Below are 12,493 nucleotides of genomic sequence, written 5' to 3' on the forward strand. Positions count from 1 at the left end.
GAGGTCGTCTGTCTCTGTTTGCAGATCGGTGGCAGGAGATTTCCAACAGTGCTTGGATAAACTCGGTGGTAAGGGAAGGCCTAAGATTACATTTTCAAAGCATTCCAGAGGGGAGGTTTGTGGTCACAGATTACCACTCAGATCCGGCAAAACAGTCAGCTATCATTACAGAGGTTCTCTCTCTAATAGAGAAAAAAGTATTGATAAAGATCCCAGAGCAGGAAGTGGCAACAGGGTTTTACACTCCCCTGTTTCCTGTCAAGAAACCAAATGGTTCATTTTGGACCATAATAAACCCTAAAGTGCTTAAATCAGTATCTGGTGTACGAGAGGTTTCGTATGGAGTCCATCAGGTCAGCAATAAGCAATCTTTTCCCGAACTGCTTTATGGCCACTGTGGACCTGAGGGATGCATATTACCATGTCCCTATCCATCCCAGCCATCAGAAGTTTCTGAGATTAGCAGTCCAATCGGAGCAGGAAGTTCTTCATCTTCAATTTCAGGCCTTACCCCTTGGGCTTTCGCAGGCTCCTAGAGTGTTCACAGAAATCGTTTCAGAAATTATGGCCCATGTGAGGGAGAAAAATAGTGATCATACCTTACCTGGACGACTTTCTTCTCGTGTCTAAATCGTATCGGGCCCTTCAGAGGCAGATTGCCTGGTTGAAGGAAGTTCTAAAAAAGCTAGGATTGGAGATAAATCTAGAAAAGTCCAGTTTATGTCCAAGCCAGAGGTGCAACTTCCTAGGGATGATTGTAGACTCCAGAGCCCAGAAGTGTCGGTTGCCCCTTCAGAAGGCCTTACAAATTAAGTCCAGGGTCCAACACATTCACTCGCACCCGTCTGTCACCCTAAAAGAGGCCATGTCTGTGTTGGGCCTCATCACGGCTCCTATTCCAGTAGAATGGGCCCAAAATTATTCAAGGATTCTACAACTTCAGATTCTACAGGAATGGGACAGATGTATACTCTCGCTGGACTCTGAGATATCTCCATCTCCTGGGACTCTGAGCTCCTTGAGGTGGTGGATGAATTTAGAAAATCTTCAAAAAGGGGTTCCGTGGATTAGAGAAGTGGTTCTTCCTTTGACTACAGATGCAAGTCCATCCGGTTGGGGAGCCCATGTGGAGTCCCTTCTGTTGCAGGGGAGCTGTGACAGCAGAGCCTTATCCCAGATCAAGTTAGCCCAGGAAAAGAGTATTCCAGTTATCAGGGGCAGAAATGTAGAGATCTACTCGGACAACACAACAGCCATAGCATATATCAATCGGCAGGGAGGTACAAGAGCTCAGGGCCTCGTGTCTCTTACCCATCAGATATTCAGTCTGGCAGAGGCTTCTCTATCTTCTCTTTCTGCGGTGCATCTCAAGGGCTCGGACAATGTGAAAGCGGACTTCCTCAGTCGTCACCACCTGAGCCAGGGAGAGTGGTCCCTAGAGCAGAGGGTTTTCAACCAGGTCACAGCATTATGGGGGATTCCGGAGACAGATCTTTTTGCCACCAGATCAAACAGAGAGGTAGAAGTTTTCTATTCTCTATCTCCGTGGGAACATCCGAAAGCGGTGGACGCATTGTCTCAATCTTGGAGACAGAAGTGAAAGTAAATCCCGGCAACTGCTTGGATATGCTGAATCTTTTTCAACAGGCAGTGTGCCGAAACGCGTTGTTACCTCTTTGTATATATAAAATAAAAAGAAGAAGATTTAGCATATCCAAGCAGTTGCCGGGATTTACTTTCACTTTTGTTCTCGTGGAGCTCCACTCCTCCCCGCAGCAACGCTGACCTTTAGCAGCTAGCGCTGGCTGGATTTGTCTTTATCTCAATCTTGGAGACAGGGCCTTCTCTAGGCTTCCCCCCCCCCCCCTAAAAATGTTAGAGTTTTCTCAAAAAGATCAGAGAGGAAGAGGCCACTGTATTAGTTATAGCCCCATTCTGGCTGAGAAGAGTTTGGTTCTCCTGGCTCCGCAGGATGTCGATAGCAACTTCGTGGGAGCTTCTGTCTCAAGGTCCAGTCTTTCACCTAGAAGTAAAAAAATCTACATCTGACTGCTCAGCTCTTGAGAGGGAGATTCTAAAAAGAAAAGGTCTTTGTGAAGAGGTAGTTAACACTCTGTTTGCCAGTCGGAAGAGGGTTACTTCTGAGATCTACCTTAGAGTTTGGAGGGCCTTTTTTAGATTCGCCAATAGACCAGTGGATGTGCTAGAGGTTCCTGACATTCCGCTAGTGCTAGAATTCTTGCAGGAAGGTTAGAAGAAAAAACTTTACCAATATCTGGACTTTTAAAGAACTAGGCCTAAGTGCCTTGTTTGAGTTTAGATTAGCAGTCCATCCCTGGATCAAGAGGTTTGGTACAGCTGTGTCCAAGTTATCTCCTGTCTCTAAGGTCAAAACCCCTGTTTGGGATTTAAACTTGGTCCTCTCTGCACTTTCTTCTGACCCCTTTGAGCCGATTGATAGTATCTCCCCTAAGATGCTCTCCCTAAAGCTTGCTTTCTTGCTTGCTATTACCTCGGCTAAAAGGGTTAGTGAGATCAGTGTACTCTCTGCTGATTCCCCCCCCCCCCCCCCAATTTGGTTATCTTGGAGGATCGGGTAGTTATTTCTCCTGATCCTTCTTTTTTACCAAAAGTATCTTCTCATTTTCACCGCTCTCAGGAGATAGTGCTACCTTCCTTCTGTGCCTCCCCTAAGAATGAGAAGGAATCAGAGTTCCACTGCCTAGACGTTAGGAGGTGTATTTTACTGTATCTGAAGATCACTCAGCCTTGGAGGGCCTCCTCTCGTCTGCTGCTTTTGTTTCAGGGAGCTAAGAAGGGTTCTGCTGCCTCTTCTCAGACCATTGCTAGGTGGATCAGACAGGCCATTGCCTTAGCTTATTCTTCTAAGGGACTAGTTCCGCCCTCGGGCTTTGGGGCTCACTCTACAAGATCAGTCTCCACATCATGGGCAGAGAGAGCTTTCGCTTCAATTGAGCAGATCTGTAGAGAAGCTACCTGGAGCTCTCCAAATACTTTTTTTAGGCACTATACACTCACTTAAAGAATTATTAGGAACACCATACAAATACGGTGTTGGACCCCCTTTTGCCTTCAGAACTGCCTTAATTCTACGTGGCATTGATTCAACAAGGTGCTGATAGCATTCTTTAGAAATGTTGGCCCATATTGATAGGATAGCATCTTGCAGTTGATGGAGATTTGAGGGATGCACATCCAGGGCACGAAGCTCCCATTCCACCACATCCCAAAGATGCTCTATTGGGTTGAGATCTGGTGACTGTGGGGCCATTTTAGTACAGTGAACTCATTGTCATGTTCAAGAAACCAATTTGAAATGATTCGAACTTTGTGACATGGTGCATTATCCTGCTGGAATTAGCCATCAGAGGATGGATACATGTTCTCATTCTGTTTACGCCAAATTCGGACTCTACCATTTGAATGTTTCAACAGAAATCGAGACTCATCAGACCAGGCAACATTTTTCCAGTCTTCAACAGTCCAATTTTGGTGAGCTCGTGCAAATTGTAGCCTCTTTTTTCTATTTGTAGTGGAGATGAGTGGTACCCGGTGGGGTCTTCTGCTGTTGTAGCCCATCCGCCTCAAGGTTGTGCGTGTTGTGGCTTCACAAATGCTTTGCTGCATACCTCGGTTGTAACGAGTGGTTATTTCAGTCAACGTTGCTCTTCTATCAGCTTGAATCAGTCGGCCCATTCTCCTCTAACCTCTAGCATCCACAAGGCGTTTTTGCCCACAGGACTGCCGCATACTGGATGTTTTTCCCTTTTCACACCATTCTTTGTAAACCCTAGAAATGGTTGTGCGTGAAAATCCCAGTAACTAAGCAGATTGTGAAATACTCAGACCGGCCCGTCTGGCACCAACAACCATGCCACGCTCAAAATTAAATCCCCTTTCTTTCCCATTCTGACATTCAGTTTGGAGTTCAGGAGATTGTCTTGACCAGGAGCACCCCCCTAAATGCATTGAAGCAACTGCCATGTGATTGGTTGACTCGATAATCGCATTAATGAGAAATAGAACAGGTGTTCCTAATAATTCTTTAGGTGAGTGTAGACTGCAGCTACCTTCTAATGAGGGTCTTTCCTTTGGCTGTAAGGTGCTGCAAGCTGTAGTCCCTCCCTAGATTCAATTATTGCCTATTCTCCTGGGGTGCTGTCATAGGCAAAAGAGAAATATTGGATTACACTTACCGATGACAGCATCCGGTTAATTCCCACCCCTCCCCCCCAAAAAAGAGGGTCGAAGTATTTACGGGAAAAAAAAATTGCTCTCCTCTGCCGCATTTCAGCACTCAGTATTATATTCAGTCTGTGTGTTATCTCCTCTAGGTTCTGACTCCAGGAGGAGATGTCCCCGTCCTCTGTATTCCCAGGACTGTCCAGAGGAGAAGCTCCCAGAGAACCATCAGGTAGATGGAGCTGAGCCCTATACACATCTATATAGGGGGGTCCTGCTTTCATAGAGGGGTCATAGATGGTGGGGGTCTCTTATGTGGATCTGTTAGATTTCCCACCTGTCTGCTGTATTGTCCTGAATTATTACAGATGACAAATCAGGGGGAAGATCTGACTGATATTAAAGTGGAGGATACAGAAGAGCGGATGATGGGAGATCCCCTGTGTAAGAGTGAGGTGGAGGAGGACATTCCAGGAGATGTGACCACAGGTATGGAATAATGAATGGAGGAAGGGAATTGAGAGGTTTCTTATGGTGGTGCTCCACCTTAGAGCTGCAGTAAAGGAGCACTCCGGGCAGTGACCCAGCTTTGAGTCTTTAAATAGCAGGCTAATGGTTTTATACTAGTAAAGGCACCGGAGACATGTAGTAATGGCTGTTATACCTCAGGTAGGTGTCATCAGATGACTTTTATTATGAATGATCAGATTTTCAAATTTCTCATGTTATATCCACAAACTTAAAGGCTATGGACACCTTTGGGGGCATATTAGCGTATTGTACTTATTTTGAGCTTAAATTCTTTTTTTCAATTGATCTATTAAAAATATGGAGTCCTTTTCTCTGTACAGAGCTGAGATGCTCTGCTGGCAGGATATGAATTTTATCTATGCTCCGTCAGGCAGGGAGGTGACGGGCTCCTTATCTCTGACATTATAGACCCTCATTATAGATCAGTTCTTATCTTACTGATGGCCTCTAAGGCCTGTATTACACCAACAGATTATCTGACAGATTTTCTGACCATTCATTGGTCAGATGGCCTATTACACACACAGATCTTTTGTTATACACACCAACTATTGGTCTCATTGGACAGATATTGGTCAGATAATCTGTTGGTGTAATACAGGCCATAGTAATTTAGGGATCAGGATTATTAGATGACCAGCACAAGTACCAGTCACACAGCTAGAAAAACAATTAACCCTTTGTGACAGAACGGCTCAATATTTTTACTAAAGACCAATTGAAAAAATGATTTTTTTGCCCCAAATGAGTAAAATGCAATCATAAAAATACTGTTCCCCATACATGTTCTTTAAATGTATTTTATTGGGATTTCATGTGATCGACCAACACAAAGTACAAGTCTGTGTGAGGTTTCTCTGCAGAAGCGTCTGTGAACAGCAATTTTTAAGTCTTGTCACAGACAAGACTAAACCCTTCCATTGTAGGTCTGGCTGGATGTTTAGGGTTGTTGTCCTGCTGGAATGTGAACCCCGCACCAGTCTGAAGTCTTCTGCAGCCTCTACCAGGTTTTCCTCCAGGATTGCCCTGTATTTAGCTTCTTCCATCTTCTCACAAACTCTGACCAGCTTTCCTGTCCCTGCTGAAAAGAAGCCCCCCCACAGCATGATGCTGCCACCATGTTTCACGGTGGGTATGGTGGGTTCAGGGTGCTGTGTAGTGGTAGTTTTTGTCACACACAGCATTTTGCATTTGTGCCAAAAAGTTCCACTTTGGTCTCCTCTGACCAGAGCACCTTCTTCCACGTGTTTGCTGTGTCCCCTACATGGATTGTGGCAAACTGCAAGATTTCTTATGGCTTTCTTCTTGCCACTCTTTCATAAAGGGCAGATTTGTGGAGTACACAACTAATAGGTGTCCTGTGGACAGATTCTCCCACCTGAGCTGTGGATTTCTGCAGTGTGACCATGGTCCTCCTGGCTGCTTCTCTAATTGGTGCTCTCCTTGCCTCGGCTGTCAGTTAAGGTGAACGGTCATGTATTGCTAGATTTGCAGTTGTGCCATACTCCTTCCATTTTCGGTTAATGGATTGACCAGTGCTCCGTGAGATGTTCAGAGCTTTGGATCTTTTTTATAACCTAACCCTGCTTTACACTACTTCACAACTTTATTCCTGACCTGTCTGGCGTGTTCCTTGGTTTTTCATGATGCTGTTTGATCCCTGATGTTCTCTAACAAACCTCTGAGGCCCTCACAGAAGAGCTGGAGTTATACTGAGAATACATTACACACAGGTGGACTCTATTACTAATTAGGTGACTTCTGTCAGTCCAGGGACGGCACTGCCGCAGCCGGACACTTCCTCTGCCAGTCAGGGGAATGTCAGCTCCGGTAAGCAGGGGACCAGGAGAGCAGGGCAGGCCAGACAGGTGCTGGTAGTGGGAGACTCAATTATTAGGGGAACAGATAGGGAAATCTGTCACAAAGACCGTGATCGCCGAACAGTGTGCTGTCTTCCTGGCGCTAGAGTTCGACATATCGCGGATCGGGTTGACAGATTACTGGGAGGGGCTGGAGAAGATCCAGCGGTCATGGTCCATATCGGAACCAATGACAAAGTTAGGGGTAGGTGGAGAGTCCTTAAAAATGATTTCAGGGATTTAGGGCAAAAGCTTAGGGCAAGGACCTCAAAGGTAGTATTTTCCGAAATACTACCGGTACCACGGGCCACACAAGAAAGGCAGCGGGAGATTAGGGAAATTAACAAGTGGCTCAAGAACTGGTGTAGGATGGAGGGGTTTGGGTTCCTGGAGAACTGGGCCGACTTCGCTGTCGGCTACAGCCTCTATCGTAGGGACGGGCTGCACCTCAATGGGGAAGGAGCAGCTGTGTTGGGGAAGAAGATGGCTAGAAGGTTGGAGGAGTGTTTAAACTAGGGACTGGGGGGGAGGGTAATTACACTATAGAAGGGGAAGATAGTGCAGATAGAGACCGGGGGCAAGGTAGTGGGACTGGGGGAGAAATGGAAGGAGGGACAAGAACAGTTCAGAAGGAAAGGTGTAGGGTAAAAAATATACATAAACCTCTCATATGTATGTATACTAATGCCAGAAGTCTGACTAATAAAACTGGTGAACTGGAATTAGTGATGTGTGAGGAGGACTATGACATAGTGGGAATAACTGAGACATGGCTGGATGATAGCTATGACTGGGCAGTTAATGTACAAGGTTACAGTCTGTTCAGAAAGGATCGTCAAAACCGGAGAGGTGGAGGGGTCTGCCTTTATGTAAAATCTTGTCTAAAGCCCACACTCCGTGAAGATATAAGTGAGGGACATGAACATGTGGAGTCACTGTGGGTAGAGATACATGGAGCTAAAAACAACAATAAATTACTAATAGGAGTCTACTATAAACCACCTAATATACCAGAGTCCACAGAAAATCTACTACTAAACGAGATAGACAAGGCGGCAAATCATAATGAGGTGGTTATTATGGGGGACTTCAACTACCCAGATATAGACTGGGAAACTGAAACTTGTATATCTCATAAAGGAAACAGATTCTTGGCAATAACCAAAGACCATTATCTCTCCCAACTGGTTCAGGACCCGACTAGAGGGACGGCCATACTGGACTTAATATTAACCAATAGACCTGACAGAACAACAGACGTGCAGGTTGGGGGACACCTGGGAAATAGTGACCATAAAGTAATAACCTTCCAATTATCATTCAAAAGAGCGTTTCTACAGGGAGAAACAAAAATACCAAACTTCAAAAAAGCTAAATTTAGCCAACTAAGAGAGGCCATAGGCCTAACTAACTGGGACAAAGTCCTCAAAAATAAAAATACAGCCAAAAAATGGGATATCTTTAAAAACATCCTAAAATCTCATTGTGAGAGGTACATACCGTATGGGAATAAAAGGTTAAGGAACAAAAAGAAACCAATGTGGATAAACAGAACTGTAAAGAAAGCAATAAATGACAAAAAGAAAGCATATAAAACCCTAAAACAGGAGGGTAGCACGGAAGCACTGAAAAACTATAAGGAAAAAAACAGAACATGTAAAAAACAAATAAAAGCGGCCAAACTAGAGACCGAGAGATTAATTGCCAAACAGAGTAAAACTAACCCTAAAATGTTCTTCAATTATATAAATGTTAAAAAGTATAAATCTGAAGGTGTCGGCCCTTTAAAGAGTAATGAGGGGGGAGTCGCAGAGAGCGACGAGGAGAAAGCAAAGCTGTTAAATATTTTTTTCTCCAGTGTATTCACTGAGGAAAATAAACTGTCAGATGAAATGCTGAATGCTGAAATAAATTCGCCATTAAAAGTGTCCTGTCTGACCCAGGAAGAAGTACAACAGCGACTTAAAAAAATCAAAATAGACAAATCGCCAGGACCGGATGGCATACACCCCCGTATCCTAAGGGAATTAAGTAATGTCATAGCCAGACCCTTATTTCTGATATTTGCGGACTCTGTACTAACAGGGAATGTCCCACAGGATTGGCGCATGGCAAATGTGGTGCCAATATTCAAAAAGGGTCCAAAAACAGAGCCTGGAAACTATAGGCCGGTAAGTTTAACATCTGTTGTGGGTAAACTGTTTGAAGGTTTTCTGAGAGATGCTATGTTAGAGCATCTTATGGGAAATAAGCAAATAACGCCATATCAGCATGGCTTCGTGAGGGATCGGTCATGTCAAACTAATTTAATCAGTTTCTATGAGGAGGTAAGTACTAGACTTGACAGCGGCAAATCAATGGATGTCGTGTATCTGGACTTCTCCAAAGCATTTGACACTGTACCACATAAAAGGTTAGTATATAAAATGAGAATGCTCGGACTCGGAGAAAACGTCTGTAAGTGGGTAAGTAACTGGCTCAATGATAGAAAACAGAGGGTGGTTATTAACGGTACATACTCAGATTGGGTCACTGTCACTAGTGGAGTACCTCAGGGGTCAGTACTGGAGGGGTCACTGTCACTAGTGGGGTACCTCAGGGGTCAGTATTGGGCCCTATTCTCTTCAATATATTTATTAATGATCTTGTAGAAGGCTTGCATAGTAAAATATCAATTTTCGCAGATGACACTAAACTGTGTAAAGTAATTAACACTGAAGAGGACAGTATACTGTATATATACTACAGAGGACAGTATACTACTACAGAGGGATCTGGATAGATTGGAGGCTTGGGCAGATAAGTGGCAGATGAGGTTTAACACTGAGAAATGTAAAGTTATGCACATGGGAAGGAATAATGCAAGTCACCCGTACATACTAAATGGTAAAACACTCGGTAACACTGACATGGAAAAGGATCTAGGAATTTTAATAAACAGCAAACTAAGCTGCAAAAAACAGTGTCAGGCAGCGGCTGCCAAGGCCAATAAGATAATGGGTTGCATCAAAAGGGGCATAGATGCCCGTGATGAGAACATATTCCTACTACTTTACAAATCACTGGTCAGACCACACATGGAGTACTGTGTACAGTTCTGGGCTCCTGTAAACAAGGCAGACATAGCAGAGCTGGAGAGGGTCCAGAGGAGGGCAACTAAAGTAATAACTGGAATGGGGCAACTACAGTACCCTGAAAGATTATCAAAATTAGGGTTATTCACGTTAGAAAAAAGACGACTGAGGGGAGATCTAATTACTATGTATAAATATATCAGGGGGCAGTACAGAGATCTATCCCATCATCTATTTATCCCCAGGACTGTGACTGTGACGAGGGGACATCCTCTGCGTTTGGAGGAAAGAAGGTTTGTACACAAACATAGAAAAGGGTTCTTTACGGTAAGAGCAGTGAGACTATGGACTCTATACTGTAAGAGCAGTGAGACTGTGGAACTCTCTGCCTGAGGAGGTGGTGATGGTGAGTACAATAAAGGAATTCAAGAGGGGCCTGGATGTATTTCTGGAGTGTAATAATATTACAGGCTATAGCTACTAGAGAGGGGTCGTTGATCCAGGGAGTTATTCTGATTGCCTGATTGGAGTCGGGAAGGAATTTTTTATTCCCCTAAAGTGAGGAAAATTGGCTTCTACCTCACAGGGTTTTTTTTGCCTTCCTCTGGATCAACTTGTAGGATGACAGGCCGAACTGGATGGACAAATGTCTTTTTTCGGCCTTATGTACTATGTTACTATGTAAAGGTCACACTGGATTTTATTTATGGGGATCAGAGTACAGGGGGCTGAATACAAATACCACATTTTTCAGATTTTTATTTATTAAACATTTTGAAACCATGTCTCATCTTCTTCTCACTTCACACAGACTTGTGCTTTGTTGGTCGATCACATAAAACCCCAATAAAATACATCTAAGTTTGTGAGTGTAACGTGAAAAAATGTGGAAAAGTTCAAGGGGTACGAATAAGTTTTATGGCACTGTATAAGACCTACATTCCGAATATTGCGCCTTCTTTATGAAAGAACCCAGCCAGCCTACATCGCTTCATGGAATGTTCACTATGCCTTGCCTCCAGGATGTATGAGGAGAGGGCTGAGCGAGCTGAAGTTTAAAGGGGAGTTATACCCTGTGGGTTATACAGGGAGTGCAGAATTATTAGGCAAGTTGTATTTTTGAGGATTAATTTTATTATTGAACAACAACCATATTCTCAATGAACCCAAAAAACTCATTAATATCAAAGCTGAATATTTTTGGAAGTACTTTTTAGTTTGTTTTTAGTTTTAGCTATTTTAGGGGGATATCTGTGTGTGTAAGTGACTATTACTGTGCATAATTATTAGGCAACTTAACAAAAAACAAATATATACCCATTTCAATTATTTATTTTTACCAGTGAAACCAATATAACATCTCAACATTCACAAATATACATTTCTGACATTCAAAAAAACAACAAAAACAAATCAGTGACCAATATAGCCACCTTTCTTTGCAAGGACACTCAAAAGCCTGCCATCCATGGATTCTGTCAGTGGTTTGATCTGTTCACCATCAACATTGCGTGCAGCAGCAACCACAGCCTCCCAGACACTGTTCAGAGAGGTGTACTGTCTTCCCTCCTTGTAAATCTCACATTTGATGATGGACCACAGGTTCTCAATGGGGTTCAGATCAGGTGAACAAGGAGGCCATGTCATTAGATTTTCTTCTTTTATACCCTTTCTTGCCAGCCACGCTGTGGAGTACTTGGATGCGTGTGATGGAGCATTGTCCTGCATGAAAATCATGTTTTTCTTGAAGGATGCAGACTTCTTCCTGTACCACTGCTTGAAGAAGGTGTCTTCCAGAAACTGGCAGTAGGACTGGGAGTTGAGCTTGACTCCATCCTCAACCCGAAAAGGCCCCACAAGCTCATCTTTGATGATACCAGCCCAAACCAGTACTCCACCTCCACCTTGCTGGCGTCTGAGTCGGACTGGAGCTCTCTACCCTTTACCAATCCAGCCACGGGCCCATCCATCTGGCCCATCAAGACTCACTCTCATTTCATCAGTCCATAAAACCTTAGAAAAATCAGTCTTGAGATATTTCTTGGCCCAGTCTTGACGTTTCAGCTTGTGTGTCTTGTTCAGTGGTGGTCGTCTTTCAGCCTTTCTTACCTTGGCCATGTCTCTGAGTATTGCACACCTTGTGCTTTTGGGCACTCCAGTGATGTTGCAGCTCTGAAATATGGCCAAACTGGTGGCAAGTGGCATCTTGGCAGCTGCACGCTTGACTTTTCTCAGTTCATGGGCAGTTATTTTGCGCCTTGGTTTTTCCACACGCTTCTTGCGACCCTGTTGACTATTTTGAATGAAACGCTTGATTGTTCGATGATCACGCTTCAGAAGCTTTGCAATTTTAAGAGTGCTGCATCCCTCTGCAAGATATCTCACTATTTTAGACTTTACTGAGCCTGTCAAGTCCTTCTTTTGACCCATTTTGCCAAAGGAAAGGAAGTTGCCTAATAATTATGCACACCTAATATAGGGTGTTGATGTCATTAGACCACACCCCTTCTCATTACAGAGATGCACATCACCTAATATGCTTAATTGGTAGTAGGCTTTTGAGCCTATACAGCTTGGAGTAAGACAACATGCATAAAGAGGATGATGTGGTCAAAATACTCATTTGCCTAATAATTCTGCACGCAGTGTATACTTCATGGGTTACCTGAAATGCTCTTATTTTGTTGTAGAGCTAAGACCAAGGGGAGAGAGTGTTCCTCAAGAAACCTGCCCCCGCATGGCTTACACCATTGTATAAGCAGTGAGTGGATAAGGTTATGGAGGAAGAATCCCCATCTCTCAGTCAGAACATTAGACGTGATTAGG

The 12,493-nt window shown here is 43.8% G+C and overlaps 1 protein-coding gene across 1 annotated transcript in view; it reads left to right on the forward strand.

Moving 5' to 3' along the window:
- The first annotated feature begins 4,337 nt into the window (after positions 1-4,337).
- The window catches only part of LOC120999955 (oocyte zinc finger protein XlCOF6-like), a 29,521-nt gene continuing 21,365 nt past the window's right edge, over positions 4,338-12,493 (forward strand). Inside the window, exons 1-2 of the mRNA XM_040430987.1 lie at positions 4,338-4,435; positions 4,572-4,692. Of these exons, the coding sequence (XP_040286921.1) occupies positions 4,572-4,692 (121 nt within the window). The 5' untranslated portion in view covers positions 4,338-4,435. The remainder of the gene's footprint in view (positions 4,436-4,571; positions 4,693-12,493) is intronic.

The sequence above is a fragment of the Bufo bufo genome, chromosome 4 (genome assembly GCF_905171765.1).
Source record: "Bufo bufo chromosome 4, aBufBuf1.1, whole genome shotgun sequence".
NCBI classification, from domain to species: domain Eukaryota; kingdom Metazoa; phylum Chordata; class Amphibia; order Anura; family Bufonidae; genus Bufo; species Bufo bufo.